Below are 23,142 nucleotides of genomic sequence, written 5' to 3'. Positions count from 1 at the left end.
GTTCCCTAAAGCTGTTTTCTTACCATTATACTTTTCAATCTTGTTGAGAATGTATAAATTGCTTGTTGGGGGTACATTAGAAAATTCTGTATCCTTAATGTTTCTGGATCCCTTCTTTCCGGGACATCCTGTTACTATGTTTGCCTTCCCGGCCTACTTCCTGATACTTCTGGGATTTGACTGATACAGTTTCCAAGAGCTTCTTGGCTACTTTCCCTCCTCACCACTTTCTTGGATCCAGTTCTTCACATAGTTTCTCACCACACCACACCCCCACTTGTTACCAGAGCTTTCAGTCATCAGAGGAGGAAATAAGGACAAGGTCCTCAGGGATTGTAGGGAGACCTTGGAAGAGAGAAAAGCTGGCACGATCAGAGGGGCAGAGTTTTCGGAAGGGAAATGATGTGTTCCGAAGACACCCTTTAAAATCTCTCAGTGGAAACGAGTGCCTTGCTTGACTGACCTTCTTTGGAAGGTGTGAAAAGATGGTTCATTTGATAATGTGATTGTTATAATCATGAAGACCCTAGCTTAGCTCTCGAGTGCCCAGGTGAAAGGTAGACATGGCTGTGTAAGCACGGGGGAAGCACAGACAGGAAGATTCCTAGGAATGGCCAGGCCAACAGACCAGTGAGCTGTAGTTGAAGCCCACTCATTCGTTCCCAGCTTCCCAGACCAGAAATAATTACACAGAAACTGTATTAATTAAATTACTGCTTGGCCAATAGCTTTGGCACCTTTTTAGCTAGCTCTTCTATCTTAAATTAACCCATTTTTATTATTTTGTATTTTACCATGAGGCTCATGGTTTACTGATGCCAGCACATGGGTGTCTTTTTCCTCCAGCAGCTACGTGGCTCCTTGGCTCTGCCTTCTCTTTTCCTCTATCTGCTTGGAATTCCTGCCTTAATCAGTTCTGCCCTGCTGTAGGCCAAAGCAGCTTTGTTCATTAACTAGTGGTATTTACAGCATAAAGAGGGGAATCCCACATCAGTGAGCCTTAGGTGTAGTCTGAGATTCTGTCTCAAAAACTAAGGTGGAGTTGGGTATGGTGGCATACCCTTTTAGTCTCAGTACTTAAGAGGAAGAGGCAGAAGGGGCTCTATGAGTTTCAGGGCCGCCTGAGCCATATGGTAAAATCCTACCTCAAAGGAAAGAGAAAAAAATATTAGTGAGAAGCCACCACACATGCCAGTAGCTGTGATTTGATGGGTACAGCCACCACACACACCAGTAGCTGTGATATGATGGGTACAGCCATCACACACACCATTAACTATGTTGTCGGCTCTATGTCTATTTTTCAGGACAGTAACGGAAGCTCTGAGTTACAAGAAATCATGAGGAGGCGTCAGGAGAAGATCAGTGCTGCTGCCAGCGACTCGGGAGTAGAGTCATTTGATGAAGGAAGCAGTCACTGATTGGTTGGACACCGTCAGTCTTGGCTTTGTTGGACATGCTTTGTTTTAAGAAGCCTTGAAGGGAATGTCGAATCGCTTGGCCTGGTCTATGTAAATTATCGCCATAGAAGGAAACAGTGTGTATTGAGTAAACAGAGGACTTGCTGCTTCTTGGCCCATTGTTTTGATTAAAAACTGAGATGTGGGCAGGTGAGGTTGGTTGTTCGGCTGGTAAAAGTACTTGCTGCCAAGCCCAATGACCTGAGTTCGAGTCCCTGGACCTATGTGGTAGATGGAGAGAGCTAGCTTTTCCAAGTTGTCCTCTCACCGCCATACAGAATTAACAAGTGTCATTAAAACAATTTTAAAGATAATTTAAACTAAAAAGAAAAGGATGAGACTGTTTTGACCTTGGGAAGCACTTTTTTCCATTTTCCTAAGGTACACTTCCCTTCGCTCCATTAATTCTCCCACCCTCATCTGGTGATCTATGTTGGGTAATTTTGGCAATGGAAAATTTACTCACTGCAACAAGGAAAAGATAGGGCCATTGATGACTAAGTCTACCCACTCAGCTCTCTGTGACTGGGGTGCCTGTCATCCAGGGAGGAGGCTCAGTGAGACTACCCTCTGCCTACTTTAGGTCTCTCCTCTGACATACCTAATGACAGCGTATTTAGGTGTATTTAAAGTTCTTAATGCCAACCGTTTAAAAATAGCACATTTGAATGAACTGTACAATATAGCCAGACCTTGAACGTGCAGATAGGAGACTATAGTACGTTCTCAAAATGCTTTGTTCCTCGAAGCTCTGTCAGTTGCAAAATCTTGCATAGATTATGCTTTGATTTAGTTTAAATTCTGCTTATTATGTATACTGTGTAATTAAATATGAGAAAGCACAAGTGGGAAGAAGTCACATACATTCACAATCACTCAGAGTAGCCCACGCTGCTGTTTATTACAGTATTTTGCTTAATGAAAGCCTCAGTTATAAATATTGATATAAGTAGTAAAAGGATATGGGGCCATTTTATGTGTTTTATCTGTGTAACAAGGGACACTTAATTTACATGTACCTTAACCCCATGAAAGAATCTAGATAGAAGAAAAATAGCTAACCTTCAACAAATGTTATTTTTGGAAACACAATTTTGTCATTAAATGTAATATTATTTCACATTTATAAAAAAGATGTTATGTAAGAATGTTGTATATTTTAACATAAATCCATTTAGAGAGATTATCTAGATTCATTAATTTTTCATAGTGCCTTTTTCACTTGAGTCGGCTGGAAAGAGTCTGCAATAAACAGTATTTGCTGTATATTAATAAATAGCTTCTATCTCGTCCACACGAAAATGTTTGCTTTGTACACTGGGCACTTGGGTTAACAGAATGAGAGCAGATGTCCCTTACACAAGAAGAAGGCCTCAGTGTGTGTCTGTAGAGCATGACCTAGGATGCTATCCCATGCTCCCCTGGTCCACATTGTCTATCATCAAGCCACAATTGCTACCGAGAATGAAAACTCATACGCTCTGTATTTGTTTTTTATCACTGCTCCAAGCAAATGTGTATCTGGAAATCTGCAGTGACAGAGAGCAGCTTCCTAGGGACCAAATTTGCAAAGATGATGAAGGGAATAGCAGCCTTCACCACCCATCTGTCTCCCCATCATCCCGAGCAGTTGTGAGGTGACAAAGGAGAATCCAGTTAGATCTCTTACATTCTATAAACCCTGCCTTCGTTGACAAAAAAAAAAAAAATCTGTAGAGCAAAATCAAAATCAAAATACTTAGATGACCTGGTTGGGAAGTAACAGGCCCAACATAGAATTGTTGTGACTCATATCTGTATACCTAAAGAGTCTGGGATGTTCTGTGGAAGCTTCCCCCCAGCACCTGGCATCTATAGGACCCAGCCATGACAAGCTCAATAGAGGCTCAAGTTTCAGTAGTTTACCCTAAGGCAATACATGGTTCCAAGAAAGACCACTAACTGAGGCCATCCAGCCACCACTCAGGAACAGACTACCAAAAGGAAATTCCCAATGTTCCAACCATTATAGATGGCATCATCTGCCAGCACACCAATCACTTTTGCCAGAACACCCCTAGACAAATGTCAGCCAATCAGGGGTCCTGAACCTTAGAAATCCCTCACCCCAACCTCTGCTATTATAAAAACCCCACCCTCAATGGAGTACCATTACATTGGACACTCAAATATTGTAGGAAGGTTGCTTGTTTGTTTGTCCCAGCCACCCAGAACCAAAATAATCACATAGAAACTATATTATTTAAATTAAATTAAACTATATTATTTAAATCACTGCTTGGCCCATTAGCTCTAGTTTTTTATTGGCTAACTCTTACATCTTAATATAACTCATTTCTATTAATCTGTGTATCTCCATGTGGCTGTGGCTTACAGGCTGAAGTTCCATCTGGCTCTGATTGGACTTCATGGCTTCTCTCTGACTCTGCCTCCTTCCTCCCAGCATTCAGTTTAGTTTTCCCCACCTATCTCTGTTCCCCTATAGCTCTGCTATAGGCCCAAAGCAGTTCCTTTATTAACCAATGATATTCATAACACATAGAGGGAAATCCCACATCCCCTCCCCTTTTCTGTTTAAATAAAAAAGAAGGTTTTAACTTTAACATAGTAAAATTACATATAACAAAACAGGTATCAAACAAGAACTACAGGTACAATATTTATATCTACTTTATCTTTTATTATAACAAATAAAACTAAATTCTTCAACTCTGTCAAAGACTCCAAAAGAATATAATATTACCTAAATAAACAATAAGTTCATTGTAAGCAACTGCCAAAACTCTAGAATTGACAGGAACATCTCACTACTGGGACAGTCACTCAAAGTTCTTCTGTACTGTTAGGGCACCCATATTCAGCCTACTGGCCCATAGTATCCAGCAGACTTTTCCATGAAGCAGGAAATTTCAAAGACAGTTCAGCCTGTATTGGCAGTTTGTTAGTCACTTTCTTCTGTATCCTGCAGAATGTCTGGCAGACTCTTTCATTAAGCTGGAACCCTGAAGGATGGTCTTACCTTTAGGCAAGTTCAGCAGTCATTTCTCTGTGGATCCTGGATGTCCAGTTCATCAAGCAGTCCAGGCAAGAGCAGTTTCATGCCCAAATGGCTAAGAAACTCCATAAGGAGCCTCTTCAATGCCCATCTTCCTCTTCAAGTAACTGGTGTTGTCAGAAGCAGACGTGTCTCATTATCATGAAAAGTCTTAAGCTATTAAAACGTTTTAAATGCCATATTCTGTTAGTCTTTGAAAGGTTTGAAGAATGCCTATCCATCTGAAATACATCTCTGTACATCTAGAAAGTCTAACTAACATGACTACAAGCTTGACTACTATTATAGATGACTCTGTTAACTTATATTTCTTAATTATACATCACATTTTTAAATGAGGTGCACAAAAACAATACCTTAATCAAGAGCAGAAATATACATATAACAGAATTTACTTTAAATTTGTAGCAGTAGACCAAGATTCATACCAATGCAAAGTATTCATCTCTATATCACACAAAGAGTCTGAGTTATAACTTGAATATGAATAAGTGCTCTTTGCTTTCACATACAGGACTCAGTCTCCTAGTTGGTTTTTGGGGGACTCCGTAATTGGGGCATAACAGCATCTGAACACCATCCATACACCCAAAGAGTCTGGGATGTTCTGGTGGAAGCTTCATCTCAGTCCCTGGAATCCATATACCCAAAGAGTTTGGGTCGTACAGGTGAAACTTCATCCCAAGCTCCCTCATTCCTCTCTAAACCCTGCTGCATCTCAGAAAGCCCACCAAATGATGAACCCTCTCCCAGAGATGCTCAAGACTATTCCCACAGGATATTTATACTGCCCCCAGAAAACAAACGTGGTTTTGAAGTCTTCCTCCCCCATTTCCTCTCAGGGAGATTGGAAAACCATCCAGAAGCATTGTATCCATTAAACCTGGGCTTTTTCTAATTTGATTTTAGTTGGTCTTATTTGGATTGCTATGTCAGCAGGGAGGCTTATCAGGGTGCAGAAATTTCTCAGAAAGTATTGCCCCAATGAAATCATCTGTGAATGATGGCTCTACTGGCATATTTTATTGAATACTTGAAAAGTAGACAAATTCTAAAACTTCAAAATCCTGAAGAGTGAAACCTTGCTTAGTTCATTCTATGAGACCTCCATTTTCCTCACACCAGAGCCAGACAGAGAACCCACAGGCAAAAAGTCAATGTCCCTTATGAATGAGGTTGTAAAACTGTTTGTTTGTTAAGATTTTGCTCATGAATATATGTCCCCTTGTATTTTCGTTTTGAGACAATTTCTCAGCCAAGCTACCCAGGCCAGCCATGAACCCCCTATGTTGTTCAGATAGACCATGATCTTGTGAGCCTCTAGCTTCATTCTCCTAGTAAGTTGTCCTACCAGGCCAGGCTCAGATAACTTTTTCATTTTGTAAGGCAAGCAATCCATATTGAGATCATCAGCTGTGCTCACTATAGGTGATGTCTAGAGAAGGGTAATGTTCTACAGGCCCCAGACTCAGTTATAGTATGTGTCCCATTTCCCCACCATTCTTTTCTGTAGAGGGAAGTTTCTGTCCTGCCCAGTCCTGCAGTTGTTCAGTCCCAGAGAAACACACAGAGGCTTATATTAATTATAAACTGTTTGGCCTATTAGCTCAGGCTTATTATTAACCAGCTTTTACAACTTAAATTAACCCATAATTCTTGTCTATGTTTAGCCACGCGGCCTGGTTGGTACCTTTTCTCAGTAAAGCAAACTCATCTTGCTTCCTCTGAATCTGGCTTGCAACAGTGCCTCTGTCTTTCAGCTTCCCAGAATTCTCCTAGTCTGTTCACCCTTCCTTCCTGGCTACTGGCCAATTAGTGTTTTTTTAAACCAATACAAGTGACAAATCTTTACAGTGTACAAGAGCATTATCCCACAGCATTTCTCCCTTTTTTTCAAAACAAGGCCCTGAATCTAGTCTCCTTTGCTTAGCTTTTATTCCTGACCATTATCTATAACAATTTGCAAACAACATGCTAATCAAAAACAAATATCCATAATTCATTTTTGGGAATGTGGGCATAGTTTTCCAGGACACTTCCTGCTGATTAGGGGTGCTGGTAATCTTATGGGGACTCAAAGAAAATTTAGGATTAAGGTCAATTCCTGATTGGAGTATTTTGTGAGACTGGATAATCTTAGCCAGCAGCCTTGAAGATGTTCTGGATGTGGAACTCAGAGGAAACTACAACAGAAGTGCTCTAAAATGTTGGATCATCTGGGCCATTGGTTCCCACTGGAGATTCTTCAGGGGTCTTCTATGACCAAACCTTATTTTTCTTAGCCCAGAATGATCCAAAGCCTCTCATCTCTGGTGGAAACAAAAGCAAAAATTCATCTTCAAAGTAACATCTTTTGACTTAAAATTTAAAGTCAAAGAATTTTCAAAATATATGGATTAGATTAATCCAGCAGCATTTATAAACAAATGTCTTTTAGCAGCTGTTGCTCCTTTCTCAGCAAACAATTTAAAGACAACACAATAATGTACAGTATTCAGAATTTCTGTATATTTTTCATCTTTGTGTGGCTTTTTTTAAAACTGTCTATTTTTATCTTTTTAATTTTAGATTATTTGAGACAGGGTTTCTCTGTGTATCTTTGACTGTCTTTGAACTCACTCTGTAGACCAGATTGGCCTCAAACTCACAGAAATCTGCCTACCTCTGCCTCCCAAGTACTGAGATCGAAGGTGTGTGCCACCACATCCAACTACTCTCTTTCTTTTTTAAAAAGGACTTTATACCTTTTCTTTTCTCCCCCAAACCTACATATGTTTTTAAACACAACTGTGGCTTTGGCAGCTGGCTCCACCCCTATTCCTTAGCTTTTTGAGTTTAGATTCATGGTGGAGGTCCTGGTGGGAGTCACATTTATTACTACAACTCTGTGGTCCATGCTACCACCACGAAGCATGATGCCAGCTGCTCACAACACCATTTAAGTGTTTGGTAGCAGGCCTCTTAAAAGAACTGCAAGGTTTTTGCTGCTAATGCTGAGTCGGGAAGCCTCTCTTAAAAGAGCCACATCTCTTCTCACTGCCAGCAAACAGAGCCTACCAGAGAAAAGACGGTTACCAAGAAGCTTTGCTTGATTCTGTTCTTGTCTGTCTAGAATTCTTTTTTAAAAACTTTCTCAGGCTTTATGTGGAAATTATTCCCAAACATTTGGGCACCATTTGTAGATGGAAGTTTCTGTCCTGCCTAGTCCTGCAGCTGTTCAGTTCCAAAGAAACACACAGAGGCTTACATTAATTATAAACTGTTTGGCCTATTAGCTCAGCCTTATTAGTAACTAGCTCATGCAACTTAAATTAACCCGTAATTCTTGTCTATGTTTAGCCACATGGCTTGGTACCTTTTCTTAGTAAGGTATTCTCATTGTGCTTCCTCTGCATCTGGTTGGTGACTGTATCTCTGCCTTTTCTCTTCCCAGAATTCTCTTATTCTGGTCACTCTGTCTATTCTTCCTGCCTGGTTACTGGCCCATGAGTAACAAATCTTTACAGTGTTCAAGAGCATTATCCCACAGCACATTTCTCTTAATCTTGATTCCCACACCCTTTTCTTTGCTTTCAGAGTCTATTTGTACAGCACTGCCTCCTGGGAATTGAGAGCAGGAGATACGCCAGAGCTCAAGGTTCTGTGTCATGGAATGTTTTCATCAAGGAGTAGGGCATGCTTAGCCAAAGGAAGAACAACTTCTCATACAAAAAATGTTGAGATTTATTTCAGCACATTTGTGAATGACTTGGAAAATGAAGAAGCCAGTAAAATTTGGATAAAGCAAATAATTTCCAAGAATTATACAAGTAGTGAATTACTAAGAATTACACTTTGCCTAATTGGAAAATGGTCTGGCCACCAGTTGCCCTGAGATAATTTGGGCCTTGAGCCTGGACTTCTGGATGTACTGCCATGCTTTAGAAGTCTAATATGCTACCTGTCCAATGGGCAAAAGTCGGCGACTTGTACTGGGACTCTCTAAGAGCCAAGGTGCTTTCCAAGGAGACTGAGGTATCAGGCCTTGAGACTGCAGCTGGGAGGAGATGAACCAGTGAGCCAGGTCTCCACAAGGCCCAGAGGCCCCTGCTTAGACTGATGTTAGGGTTCCTCCTTGCTTTCTATGTAGTTCTAGACACTAGGACCAGTTGTGCCGCTTTCTGGGTGGCTGAGTAGCAAAGTCCAGGAACAATATTTCCCTGATACTTGGCTGTATACTAACTAGACTCCAGTTACCCTGGTATCTGTTATTACTATCTCAACAATGAGCTAAAGGTTCTGCAGTCAATACAACAAAAAAACCCAAAATGCACTCTGCGCATGTCCTTGCCATTCTCTGTCTGTTTTTCTCTGTGTCTCTGTCTCTCTGACTCTCTCTCTCTACATTTACATGCACACACAGACACACATACAGAAAGTGAAAATGTCCAGGTTGTTCTGTTTCTCAGTTTCGTTGTTCCCTGCTCTGATCTGGTATAGTAAACTAAGTCTCCCTGTCCTGCCATTTATTCTTATCAATCAGGGCATTAACTGTACTCATGTTTGCTGATATTTTAATACATATTCCCACTTTATAAATGAGCAAATTAAAATTCCAGTAAGCTAAATAGCTTATTTAAAATAAAGTCCTCCAGAAAGAAGAGCAGCTTAATTTGAACTTAAGCTATTGGATGCCTGTTCAACATGCAGACCTTCTATCTGGAGTCAGACCACTGTATTAAATGTCCTTATTCTTAGGAAAGAACCTTGCTATGTAGTCCTGGGACTCACATTGCCCTGACTGAGCTTGAACTCATGGTAATCCTCCTGCCTCAGCCTCTCGAGTACTGGAATTGGAAGCGTTCACCACCAAACTGGCTGAAAATATACTATTGAATGGAGTTCTGTGGGGAAACTCCTGTCTCTTTTGGAAGCCATGTTTGAAAACCTGTGGTTACTTCGTTCCTCTCCTCATAAGGCCCTCACAACTGAATTTTCAAATAGAGATGGTATTCATTGTTTGGTGGAATATCAGCTACTTTTTAAAATCAATGATATAACAATATTGATGTAACAAAATAACCTAACAAAAGCAACTTGTATTGGTTTGAATGAGAATGTCAGCCATAGACTCATACATTTGAACACTCGTTCCCCAGATGGTGACACATTTGGGGATGTTACGGGGAGGTTTGGCCTTGCTAGAAGAACTGTGTCACTGGCGGCTGGGCTTTGGGAGCTCATGCCTTATTCCATTTCTTCCCTACCCATCCTCCTATCCTTTCATCCTCCCTTCCTTTCCCTCCTTCTCTGTGCATTTGTTTAGTGTATGTGGTTGAAGATATGATCCTTCAGGGCTTCCTGCTCCAGTCACCTGCTTGCTGCCTTGCCTCCTCTGCCATTATGGACTTCCCAAAGTAAACTAATTCTCCTTTAGTTGCCTTGGTCATGGTGTATTATCAAAGCAACAGAAAAGTAATTAATATATAACTTAAGGACAGGAGTGTGTTTTGACTCTCAGTTTAAAGGGATACAGTCCTTCATGGTGAGGAAGGCACGGCAGCGGGAGCCTCAGGCAGCTGATACTTTGTCCCCAAGTGAGAAAACAGCTGGAGAGTTGTTCAGCTCATCCCCCCCTCCCTTTTTTGTTTTTCCTTTTATTCACTCCAGGATTCTGGCCCATGAGATGACACCACCGACATTCACAGTGGCTCTTCTTACTACAAACACCTCTAAGACACATCTAGAGGCCTTAAATGTGTGTCTCCTAGATGATTTTAAGTCTGATCAGTTGACAGTGACAATTGATGATCACATTAGGAAATAGTGAGGCCAGGAAACCCAGTTCTGAGTCTTAGCCATCCTTTCCCATCTTCAGGGATTGTCAGCCGGTTGGAAACCCTGATTTTGTTTAGAGAGAAGAATTATCTTTCGTGCTTGATCCACACTCCTTTATTAAAGTATGCACGACATAACATGCCAGTAATCAGGACCAACATGAGCTGATTTGCTCCGTCTTCCCCGCGAGGTCCCCGCGAGGTCCCCGCGACGTCCCCGCGATGGGACAGATAAGCATTTGCTGTGATAGACGCTGCGAGGCTGTTTATCCTGTAAACGCAATGTGAGGGTCCTGCCCAGCTCCTGGGAGGCAGGCAGCTGGCGGAAGGATGGATTAAACTTGCATGAGGGGGGTGAGCAGAGCTATTCGACCTCAGGCTCAGGCGAGGCTGCGGCTGTTTCCTGGCTCATAAAACTCAGCCGGTGCAAAGTGAGAAGTCGAGGCTCATTAATAATCCAGTACCCTGTAGTCAATACACGAGAGGGGAGTCTACACCAGGAAAACAGTGCGAGGATGTTTATTACCTCATCTCCAGAACCAGTCCACCATAGGTCAGGATTCAGATGTTTGGACAACTCATTAATCTTGCGGCTGTAAAAAATATAAAATAAAATAAAGCATGGTGGAATGACTGTTGTTGTTTTATGCTTGGGTGGTGGAACGGTGGGATTTATGGAACACAAACAGAGACAGCTCCTTTTTCCAATTGCCCGCTTGCTTCCAACTTCTTGCAGCCTGTGTTCAACGGACTTTCCCATACACATAGGCGGCATGGTACAGTCAGGACCTTTGACTCGTGGGGTTGCCTACACCAAGTCCAGCAGGGTTTAGCAGGGAGAGGGGAGGTTGTTACTGCCTGGGAAACAGACCCAATGGTATGCTTGCAGTAGATTTGCCTGTGAGGAGCTGATAGGGCGGGCAGTCTGTGGGGCACTTTCACCCAGTAGATGTCAGGGCAGAAGAAGCAGGATGGCTTCATGGTCTAAACATACTGAGGAATAGCATCACGTATTTGGTTCTGTACTCTCTACGGTCAATTTCATGTTTTACCGCAGTTCCTGAAAGGAGATATATATTTGTGTGTGTGTGTGTGTGTGTGTGTGTGTGTGTGTGTGTGCGCGCACACGCGCGCACGCTCGCACGCATGGGCTTGGAGAATGCAGGTGACTTCTGTGACTTCCAAAGGGCTCTGTGACTCCACAGACTGAGCTTCTTAATTACCCAGTTCTGCACCCCCAAACCACCAGGCACCGTGCCCAGGGCTTTCCATTTAATCCTCCACACAAGGCCATAGAGGAAGCTTTTAGTATTCCTGTTACCAAACAAGGAAGCTGGCTCAGAGGAGGATTAAGTGACATTCACAAATGGTGCCTGCTTACCCCAAGCCTCAACTGTTATCCTGACCCAGGAGTGTTTACAGAGTAGGGCTGTACACATCGGCTTCCTCTTCTAGAAGCAGTGAGCTTTGTTAGCTAGCCCGTTATGATTCATTTATTTGTTCTTTGACACGAAGCCTCATGGAGCCCAGATTGGCCTTGAATTTACTGTGTAAAGGGGATGAACTTAAACGTCTTATCTTCCTGTTTCTAGTTCCTGAGTCCTAGGATCACAGGCATATGCCACCCCATCTGGACTATATGGTGCTGGGGATCAAACCCAGAGTTTCATCCATGCTAGGCTAGTAAGCTTTTAAAAAGAATTGTGGTGTTGACACAGTGAATCCATACAAATGATTTGCACAACCACAGTGTAGACCAGGTCCCAGCATTGCTTTGTGGGAAACATTTCCCATATGTGTTGCGTGGACTGAGCACACTGGACGCATGTTGGGCAGCGTGTGCTAGCAGAGAATTAAAGTCCAAAGCCAAGCCTGGGTGATGCTTTGGCCCTACACGTCTATAATTTATATCCCAAGGCCCATGACTGTGAGGGATATTGCCCTGTAGGACCAGAGCTTATCTATTTCAGGTATTGGGTGCTTTTGTTTATTTATTGATTTTTTAATCAATCTATTAAAGAAGTTCTGGATGACACTTGGAGACAGTAGGAGGTTAGCGTAAACTGAAATCACGTGATTATTGTAAATGAATCCAGGAATTGTTTTTAGACTCATATGATGTTTTTAAATTTTGTGTGGTGGGCTAAACATGCCCACACTCTAAGTTCATACATTGAAACCACCCCCAATGTTATAGTACTAGGATTCGGGACTTTGGGAAGTAGCTATGTCATGAGAGCCCTTAGTATTAGGATTATTGCCACTATAAAACGACCCCAGACAGCTCTCACTTGCTATACCTGGTGAAGATAAAGCAAGAAGCCAGTAAGTGGTGCTCACTGGAACTGACCATGATGGCGTTCTCACTCCGCGTGTCAGCCAGCAGTCTGTGAGAAGTGGAACCCTGTACCTCCTGAGCTGCTCAGTCCAGGTTGTCCTATTACAGCATCCTGAGTTGTGAGAAGTGGAACCCTGTACCTCCTGAGCTGCTCAGTCCAGGTTGTCCTATTACAGCATCCTGAGTGGTGAGAAGTGGAACCCTGTACCTCCTGAGCTGCTCAGTCCAGGTTGTCCTATTACATCATCCTGAGTTGTGAGAAGTGGAACCCTGTACCTCCTGAGCTGCTCAGTGCAGGTTGTCCTATTACAGCATCCTGAGTTGTGAGAAGTGGAACCCTGTACTTCCATAGCTGCTCAGTGCAGGTTGTCCTATTACAGCATCCTGAGTTGTGAGAAGTGGAACCCTGTACCTCCTGAGCTGCTCAGTGCAGGTTGTCCTATTACAGCATCCTGAGTTGTGAGAAGTGGAACCCTGTACTTCCAGAGCTGCTCAGTGCAGGCTGCCTTGTTACAGCATCCTGAGTTGACAATGACACACTGAGACAAGTTCTGTCACCCTGACACCTCATCGATCCCACAACAGAGCCAGCGGAGCCTTCCCACCCACAGTAACCATTTTTCATTACACGGCTAGCCGCTCACATGGTGCTTGCCAGACTTCCGGTTAAAGGCAGTAGAATAAAGTGTGACGGAAGACACCAAGAAGCCCTTCTAAGACCACTATTTTTTATATTTGTTTCTAAAGATGGTGTGCTTTTTAATTTTTCCATTGAGAATATTTTGGGAATTCCATACATTGTGTTTTAATCACATTCAACACCTCCCCAAACTCCTCACAGATCCCCACCCAGTTCCATATCCACCAACTTTGTGTCCTCATTGTAAAGCTTATTTTTAATTTTGTGTTTTTGTGTGGGTATGTGCACATGACTGCACTGCCCACAGAGACCAGAAGAGGGCTTCAGATCCCCTGGAGCTGGAGTTATAGGTTATTGTGAGCCACCTGATGTGGGTGCTCAAAACCAAACCGAGGTCCTCATAAAGAGCATTAGAGGCTCTTCCTGCTGAGCCCTCGCCACTCCATGCTTCCTATTGTGACAGAGGCAACAGGTACAACTTCTACTTGAAATAGCACTTAGGACTTTCTGAGTGTTCTTAGAACCGAAGAAAGATTTTGCATCCTCTGGCAGTGAGCTCCTACACTGGGCTGGAACTCCCTTCCCAGAAAAGTTACGACACAGCAGTCTGGGCTACTGCACACTGCCTGACATGTTAAAAGTTCATGGCTTCCTTTGTGTTGGGGCTTCCAACACAAAATCAGTCTGAAGTGCAGTGACCCAGGAGTCTGAACCAAAGCCAACAACAGCCTTATGTACATTCTACAGGGTCTCCTGGGAGTTTTGACTTTGTGAGAAGATTTAGAAAGCAGCACAAAAATTAAGAGAGTTAATCTGGAGGAGGGTGGTTTCTGGTCTTTCCCTCCATCCTTGGTAAGTATCATGGGTTTGCATTGCATGGCTGTTTCATCTGCCTTTTGAGAATTGTATTGTTTATACATCATTGTCCTGAAAAATGAAAACTGTACTATTAGTTGATGCCATGCAAATGAAGTGCTGGTTGCTTGCTGCGCATGACAACCGACAATCTTAATGACCATGCGGCTGGCAGCATCTCAATGACACATAGGCAAGTAGGTGTCCTTAGTCCATGTTGTGACTCAGGGATCCAGGAATCTTCCCATTGGTCAGAAGCCAGTCACATGACCCCAGCTGAGCTGCAGGGGCCATTTTGTACCTGAAGTTATAATAAATACTTCAGATGCTACGGAGTGGCCCAAGATTCAGGGGTAGGGGCAGGGTGGGTCTGGCCACCCACTTGGGTCCCTATGTCTGGATATTTGCTGAATGCAGAGGTAACATGTGTCATGTGTGTGGCTGACCATGACTGCACTCTTTAAGACTTCAATGTGTGAGTGTAGTTTTTTTATTTTATTTTTTACTGACTTTTCCAGGAACTAAACAAACCCACTGCTTCCCTGGGACCCACGCTAGATGCTGTGTGTTTTTATACTGGCATCAATAACACACGAGGTCCTTGTTTTCTCCTTTGTTTTTCCATGGTAGAGTGTAAACTCCCTAAAGCAGGGACCTTGCAGCATCTGTCTCCTGAACCACAGCCCTTTCCTTAGTTCCAAAAATGGCATGGGCCACGGATAAATGATGCTGTGTTTTGAATAAGGAATGTCTCCCGTAGGCTCATGGATTTGAACACTTGTCCTCAGTGGGTCATGCTGTTTGGGCATTTATGGAAACTTTAGGAGGTGGAGCCTTGCTGGAGGAAGCACATCACTGGGGGTGGGTTTTGAGGTTTTATGGCCTCTTCTACTTCTTGTTCTCTCTTTCTGCTGCTTCCTGTGTGGGGGTGAGATGTGATCTCTCTGCTTTCTAACTGCCAGGCCATGCCTTCCCTGCCATCATGGACTCTTCTGTCCCTCTAGAGAAGTAAGCTAAAATACACCCTTTTCTCTCCTACGTGAGGTCCTGTCCAGTGAGGGACTCCTGGTGTGGGAGGTCCTTCTGTCTATGTGTTGCTTTTATTGGTTAATAAAGAACTGCTTTGAGCCTATGGCAGGGAAGAACAGAACTATGCGGGAAAAGCTAGGCTGTATGCTGGGAGAAAGAAGGGCAGAGTCAGAGAGAAGTGATGGAGCAGCAGGAGACAGACGCTGGGAACTTTAGCCAGTAAGCCACAGCCACGTGGCAATATACAGGTTAATAGAAATGGATAAAATTAATATGAGTTAGCCAGTAAGAATCTAGAACTAATGGGCCAAACAGTAATTTAATTAATACAGTTTCTGTGTGGTTATTTCCGATCTAAGCTAGCCAGGCAGCTGGGAACCAGCAAGTGGTCCCTTCTTCAACAGACTCCAAGGGACAGGGAGGAAGGACTAAGAGGCCAAAGGTCCTGCAGAAACACATGGGAATGTGCGCCGACTGTGGACAGAGGCAAGGTTACAACCTCACATGTTGACTCAGGTCTCATTTACTGGTACCCGTCACGCCACACACTGGACTAGAGCGGAGGACACATCACTGAGTCAGACAAACAGGTCCTTGCTCCGGGAATTGCACCATCAGCAGGAAGGTTCTGGTTTAATCACAGTGACAGAGAAGGAAACTGGAACAAATGCCCAACTCTTTTTCAAGTGGAAAAGTTGTCCTATATTATTACCTGGAGATGAAGCTAGTAATTCTGCCCGATTAGAGTTTTATAGGTGTCGGGTGTGACGGGGAAGCAGTGGTAGGGAAAATGGCTCTGAGGGTGGACAGAGCTGGGTCAGATTCTTAGGTGTTCCTCTTCACAGTCCAGCATGTGTTGTCATTTGGCTGGCACGGCCTCTTGATCCAGTTGCTTCTCAATTTCAGCATGTGGAAAATGGACATTCTACCGCGAGAATGTCAGTTGGAAGTTAATAAACTATGATACAAAAGGTTTAGTAATAAACGATGATATAAGGGGTTTAGCACTTGAGAAAGAAGCCATCCTTGTCCTGAGGGTCAAGTGTAAATGTTGTATCCATCCTGCCTGAGAGCATCCTGTGGCCTATTCAAAGCATCTGTGTGAAGCTGCATGTACCCTGGAACCTACCTGCCCAGTTACAAGGTGAGAACTGAGGCCTAGGCAGAAGAAAACATGAAAGAAAACAGACAAGGGCTGACTTGATCCTCCCAAAAACAAGTTCCAATTCCAAACCAATTTTTAGGATCCGGTAATTGTTTCCTTGTGCTGATGTAGTGTACTACGTAAGTTGTCACAAAACCTTTTCTTGATTGGACATTTTCCTCATGGACATGAGTCACTGAACTGAAGATGACTGTAATGATTAGCTTTGAGAATAAGAGAGGCTTTGATAGGCTGTCTTGTGATAAGCCCCTCACTGACTCTAAAAACAAAGGTCCTCCTCTTCTTCATGCTGCAATTTCTCTCCCGGGCACCCACCACAGACGGCTGAAAACCAGCAGTGAGTGTCTCCATTTCTCTGTGTTATGTTTTGATCCTCCGTAACCCATTTGGCCAAGGTGAATATCATATTTGGTCCTGGGCATGGTTCCTGATTCTGCGCCCCGTGCCAAGCACCAGGCTGGAGATCTGTGAGCTGGGAAATGGGCCAGCTATTTGAAGTACATTGCATCAGACATTCCCCAGGGTGCAAAGGAAGGCCTCCTTGCTAGAGAGCAGGGGGAATTCTGCCCTCAGAGATCGGACTCAGTAATTTTAACTCCTTGGAGAAAGGCCAATCCTCCAGCCAGCAGATATCATGTGGCCTGTAGAAAATTTAGACACAAAGCCTCTGGCTCTTGCTTTTTATGTGGACACTACAGCCTGTTCTGAAAGCTATGTTGCCCTCAGGGGGACAGCTTTAAGAATGTATTATAAAATCCAACATTAAAAGCATCTTAGTGGATTTCCTCACTCACAAGACATGTAAATGTTTAAGAATAATATTGTGTTTCTTTGCAGTGAGACAATGAAGAAGAGTCCAGATTACAGAGCTGTCAAAAAGCCCCACTTCTTATTTTCTTTTCAGTTTACATATAATCATACATTTTCCAGTGATGGATGGATAGATTTGTGTTAATATTACATTTGTAAGTCAGACTTTGGGGTAGTTTGTGAACTAACTTTGTAGCCTGTCTTTTTCAACCCCAAAGTAGACAAATGGTTTGTAAGTCTACCCTCCCTAGCTCTTTCTGTGTGTTGCACAGGTACCTGTGAACTGTGTTTGCTAGTCTGTGTGCTTATTCAATACAAGGCCTCACTCAAATGATTTTTTAAAATAACTAGCAGTCTTTATGAATACAAAATTGGGAGTCAAATACTGGGGCAAAAACCTGAAAAATCAGAGAACATGGTAGGAGCCACTGTCACTTCCTACCGTGACAGTTCCTCCATCCAAAATGGCGGAGATCCTGTCTCAGCCCCGCCTTACCACTTCCTGTCCTTCTCTCTACAGTTCTCCAAACCTCTATGGTAGGCTAGTGGCTAGTTCTGCCCTCTGACTCAAAGCAAGCTTTATTTGTCAGAACACAATCAAAATATCGCACAACCAAAGAGACCCTGGAAACCTCACTTCTGAATGATAAAGCCAGGGTGGGTGGGTGCAGGGAGCTGGACAGAATCGCCATTACAAGATGGCGCTGACATCCTGTCCCATTGGGAGCTGCGTGTCCCCTGCTTCCCGCATGCGCGGTGGATAAGGGCCCTTGGGCCTATCCCAATGCAGTCTGGTGACAGCTGATGGTGGCAACCAATCACAGGACGACCCGTGTGCCTACTCCCTATATAAGCAGCTGCTTTAGTGCTCTCAGGCCCCCCTCGCTTCCTGCTCTCCCTCAACCAAGGGCACTCCATTAAAGCGTGATCTGAGAAGAATCCTCGTGTGGCGGTTGTTCTTTCTCGCTGGACCACAGATGGGGTTAGAAACAGAACTGTGTGGAGTGGCCTCAGGGCACACCAGAGAATCTTTGGGGGATTCACCCCTTTTGAGAATTTGTACAGCTGTGGAACTATGGTGCGGTTATGAGCATTTTACAGTGTGCTAACTGAAGTTCAACAAATCCACAGTGAGAAGGAAAAGCTGACCCCTTTGCTAGCTGGACATCTTTCCTTCCCTGAAGTTGAGAACCTGAGGGGCACCAGGGGACAGAGTGATGAGAACAGAGATGGAAAGAATGATCTGGAAACGTGTCTCTGTGTGACCTCTCTGCAGTCTCGACTCTGTGTCTGCAATGCAAGTTTTAGTGTCTTCTTTTCTTTCTCTGAGGAAGCTGGCCTAAGCCACTAGATCCCTTCTGTGAAGGGGTGCTCAAGAACATGAAAGATGTATGAAGTGCTCGCTTTCATAGGCTGCCATGGTCCAGGCTATGGAGTCTATGTAAGTGTCTTTGTCACCATGAGAAGGCCACATCTTCTAAGCAGCTCTCCCGTGGTTACACAGATCCACCTCTGACCTCTGTGTCAGGTTCTAAGGATGTCACACAGATGCTTGCTACCTTTCTTTAACTCTGTTCATTTTGGAGACTGGCATGGTGCATTATTAAAATGTCCAGGAGGGGGGAAGAGCAGAGTGAGAGGAGGAGGAGGCAGCAGGAAGGTGTGGGGAAGGAGAGCCAAGTAGGTGAAAAAACTGGCATTCCCTATGAAGTCCCACCTGCCAGTCTGCAGGGTACGGATATAACCTGCCATCCCCCTGCCAGGCAAAGAGGCTTACTGTCCTGAAATATCAGGCCAAGGTCTGTTGTGTCCAAGACTCAACAGTCGTAAGAGTCAGTGGGGGTGTGAGCTGTTCATTTGGTACCCTTTACTGTCATGAAAGTCAGTGACAAAGCACTAAACTGACCTTATGAAGTTTCTGGAAGAGGACTGGAGAGGAATCTCAGCTGTTAAGAGCATGTACTCTTCCTGCATAGGACCTGAGTTGGGTCCCCAACAGCCGTGTCAGATGGCTCACAATTGCCTAGGACTCCAAAGCTAGGAGATCTGATACCCTCTTCTGGACTCCATGGGTATTGCACCCACACATGCATATACCTATCCACACAGAGAGTTACACATAATGAAAAATGAAGTAAACCCTGGGGATAAAAAGAAGATAATTGGACATGGAGGGAAACCTGAAGTGGGGGCCAAATATCAGACTCACAAGCGGGCTCCCGACAACCACATTACTACAGAGAAGCAGCTGATTGTATCATTTTCAATTCAAATGTTGACCTCTATGTCTAGAAGAATGATTGTCAATCTTCCTAATGCTACAACCTTTAATATAGTTCCTCATGTTGTGGTGACTCCCAACCATTAAATTATTTCATAGCTACTTCATAACTGTAATTTTGCTGCCATTATGAATTGTAATGTAAATATCTGGTATACGGGATATCTGATATGCAGCCCCTGGGAATGAACCATTTGACCCCCAAGGGGGTCAAGACCCACAGGTTGAGAACCTCTGACCTAGCACATCACCTCATCTATCCTTGGGAAGTGGCACAAAATAGCAGTTTCTCACAGTGCCCGCGATGTTCATGTCGACAACATTCATGGTCACAACACACAATCATGTATTTTAATCATACAAAATCCAAAGAATTAAATGCCACTAGCTACATCAATGAAAATTAATCTGACAGCAGAAAAGAAAAGAAACCCAAGAGGAATCTTCTGTCGGAATCCATACAGACGCTCTATGATATTTGTAAGGGTTGGTGTCCAGTAACTGTCCTAGCATGCTGAGTTGGTTGTCATAACTTCTGATTTCCCATCTCTTCTGGGTGGGGAAAGAAAGTGCATTTTTACAGCCTATCACTTTAGAGGAACTGCTCTTGTGTACACGGGTGGACAGAACAATAAATGGCGAGGCACCAAGACTAGCTCAGACAGCAGCGGAGCTCAGAGTCAGACTCAAAACGGCGGAATCAGCTCTGGCTGTTTGAAAAGGACTGTGACATTAGTTCAAAAGGGACAGGGAAGAAACTCCCAACTGTCAACAAGGAAGAAACCCACTGGGAACTACGACAAGTCAGACAAATAATTTTTTTTTTTCCTACTCTACTTTGAAACAGGTTTTCGTATTTGCAATAGGAAAAGATAAGCTGGCTGATGGGTGTGGGTGGACCCTTTCTCCCCATCTGCCCACCCATTCCTGATCCCGTAGCTTCGAGGTTGGAGCGTGGGTCATTCTCGCTCATTTTCTTTGAAGTAGATTTATCGCTTCTTCCTGTATGGCTACGCCTCTTCAGTAGTGAGGTACACCTCTGTAGTAATGTTGGTTCTCTCCAGGGCTGTGGCATTGATCAATGATGTGGGCAGATAACAATTCAACCTTCTGATAAAATCACAATTATACAAAAATTATTGCACTTAAAAAAATCAGCCCAGCCCAAGCAGCAAAGGGCCAACTAAGCTGTCAGGTAGCGTTGCGCTCCCTGCCCTTTGCGGAGCGTTTTGACCTTCCTGGAATCCTAGCGAATTTGGTCCATCAGATGTCCAGAAGTAAAGATTCCAAAAGATACCATAAGCTCCTTAAGGCTAAGTCTGGATTCTAGGAGGGAGATCACCTCCTTGGCCATGTACTTACTACACAGCAGGGACTCAATTTAGGTAAAGAGCCCCTGCGAAAACTCTGGAAGCTAGAGAGCATGGGTAGATACCATGTCCTCACCTGTGGATAAGAGAAAGATGGTTAGCAATCTGATACATTAACAACCTCCTCCAAATGTCACCTTACTATACACACACACACACACACACACACACACACACACACGACTCGTGGGGGGGGGGCTGAATTTATCTGTGTATCTTTTGGGGACTTGTCCTTTCCACGGCCTGAATACTTTCTCTCCATTCACACATCTGTCTCTTAACTTTCCTCGTGCTCCATCCTCAGCTGGCCCATGATGCTCTGATTTTTCCTTGGTGGATAGAGAGGTACCAGGATGATACTATCCTATCACAGTGAAACAGCACATGTTCCGATCCTTCTGTATTTCTCCAGTCATGTTCTACTGCCCCCTCTCACTCGATCAGTGACCCCTGTGCCTTTCTAGTGACTAAAATACTGCTCTGTTACTGATAAACGTAGAGGCTACTTGTTACTTTAGCCAGATCAGATCTTGAGGTCAAAATGTGAGTGCACCCCATTGAACACATCACTAATGTTTTAGTGACCTCCCCAATAGCTGCTCACACAATGAGTGAAATCTAGGAAATTTTAGAAACCATAATCCTTAGGCTCTGTGGTCAATATTGCCTTTCTTTTGGGGGAGTATCCATTACATTTCAAACTCTTTTGGGGTCCTCACCCCAGCTCATAATTCTTGTAATCAACACAACATTTGCACAGCTGTCTGGGTAGAGTCAAAAAGCACTGTCTCTAAGTGGCAGAGAGAAAACCAGTATCAGAATGATGAAAGGTTTTGGGCGGAGAGAAAACTAACCATGGATGTCAAAGGTTTCCTCTGCCACTGTGACCTCAAGGGGGCATTGAAGTGTCTCTGTGTGACACAAAATATGCAGTGGGTGTTTGTGACTCCCTGTGACCCCTCCTGTGCACCTCAGTCAAACAGGAAGGCTGTGGTGAAGTCAGAATCACACAGGTCCTTTTGCACTCTACTTACGGCTCTGGATCCAGAACTAGGACTTGCTGACGTTCTCATAGATGACATCGCTGATGCAGAACTGTTGCTTCTTCCTCAGCCACATCAGCTGCACACACTGATGGATAAAGATGTACTGCTCCTAGGAGAGACCACAGAGGCAGGCCTCAGAGTGGAGCATGTGTGCGGAGGAGGCACCCGTGCAGGCGGCGTGATGGTCAGGATCTGGTGCAGAGGGAAACCACTTGCATGTCTTTACGGAGACAACGCTGTAACTTGAAAACCCAAGGTATTGAACTTTAAAGGTATTTTATAAGTGGTAGATCCTAGAATGCCACTTCCCACGTGTGTGTGTTTGTGTGTGTGCACGTCTGTGTAGCATTTACATGAACACGTGTGTGGGAGCCAGAGGTCAGCATCAAACATCTTCCTCTATTATTCTCCACCTTATTTTTATAGCACAAATTTCCTCACTGAACCTGGTGCTTAGTGATTTGGCAAGACCAGTTGGCTAGCAAGCGCCAAGGGTCCTCTGTCTCTGTCTCCCGGCACTAGGAATATAGGCTACTGTCCTGATGACCTGCTTCTAATTTGGGTGCTAGGGACCCGAACTCAGTCCCCTATGCCTGCACAGAAAGTCCTGTACCCAGCCGGGCAGTGGTGGCGCACGCCTTTAATCCCAGCACTTGGGAGGCAGAGGCAGGCGGATCTTTGTGAGTTCGAGACCAGCCTGGTCTACAAGAGCTAGTTCCAGGACAGGCTCCAAAACCACAGAGAAACCCTGTCCCGAAAAACAAAAAAAAACAACAAAAAAAAAAAAAGAAAGTTCTGTACCCACTGGGCTGTCAGCTCTGATGCCCCATATAGCAGAATGTATGCCATGTCTTTTTCTAGCTTTATTAAGGAATGGTAAGTAATATGTGGGTAAGCTATAAAACATGATCTGATGCACACAGAGAGATAGTTATCAGACATGTCAGTGAATGGTGGCCATTCTCCTTTCTGGTGATGAGAGTACTTCCAGAACTTCTCTCTCAGCAAATTTCAGGTACCCAGCCCCAGCTTTCTAAGGTGAAGTTGCTGCATGGTACAGAGTATCATGGCACAGTGCTGAAGGCCATGACATGTAGCTAAAGAATTCCCACCTCTTTGTACATTAGCACAAACTCTAGAAGTATAAATTAGGCAAAGAACATGAAGAGGGAAAGAGGGGTTAATTCCTTTCTGATTATATTACAAAAAACGATCCTAAAATTGAAAGCAATAGGGAAAATACAAAGAAGTTTCAAGCTTCTCTATGTTACAAATGG

At 43.9% G+C, this 23,142-nt stretch overlaps 2 protein-coding genes across 4 annotated transcripts in view; one reads left to right on the top strand and one right to left on the bottom strand.

Annotated features, from left to right (window-relative positions):
• The window catches only part of Eps8 (epidermal growth factor receptor pathway substrate 8), a 98,382-nt gene extending 95,632 nt beyond the window's left edge, over positions 1-2,750 (top strand). The window contains 1 exon segment of the mRNA XM_041632983.1: positions 1,308-2,750. Coding sequence (XP_041488917.1) covers positions 1,308-1,421 — 114 coding nt within the window. The 3' untranslated portion in view covers positions 1,422-2,750.
• A 16,944-nt stretch (positions 2,751-19,694) lies between these two features.
• Positions 19,695-23,142, bottom strand: part of Ptpro (protein tyrosine phosphatase receptor type O) — a 219,757-nt gene continuing 216,309 nt past the window's right edge. For all 3 annotated transcript variants that reach the window (XM_041640812.1, XM_041640822.1, XM_041640832.1), the window contains 2 exons: positions 21,854-21,974; positions 19,695-20,895 (listed from right to left, as the gene is read on the bottom strand). In XM_041640812.1, the coding sequence (XP_041496746.1) occupies positions 21,870-21,974 (105 nt within the window). In that variant the 3' untranslated portion in view covers positions 19,695-20,895; positions 21,854-21,869. The remainder of the gene's footprint in view (positions 20,896-21,853; positions 21,975-23,142) is intronic.

This window comes from Microtus oregoni, unplaced genomic scaffold (assembly GCF_018167655.1).
Source record: "Microtus oregoni isolate MIOR12 unplaced genomic scaffold, Mior012 000002F_ref0000024, whole genome shotgun sequence".
In the NCBI taxonomy this organism is placed as follows: Eukaryota; Metazoa; Chordata; class Mammalia; order Rodentia; family Cricetidae; genus Microtus; species Microtus oregoni.
This window is presented reverse-complemented; position numbering and strand designations above follow the sequence as displayed.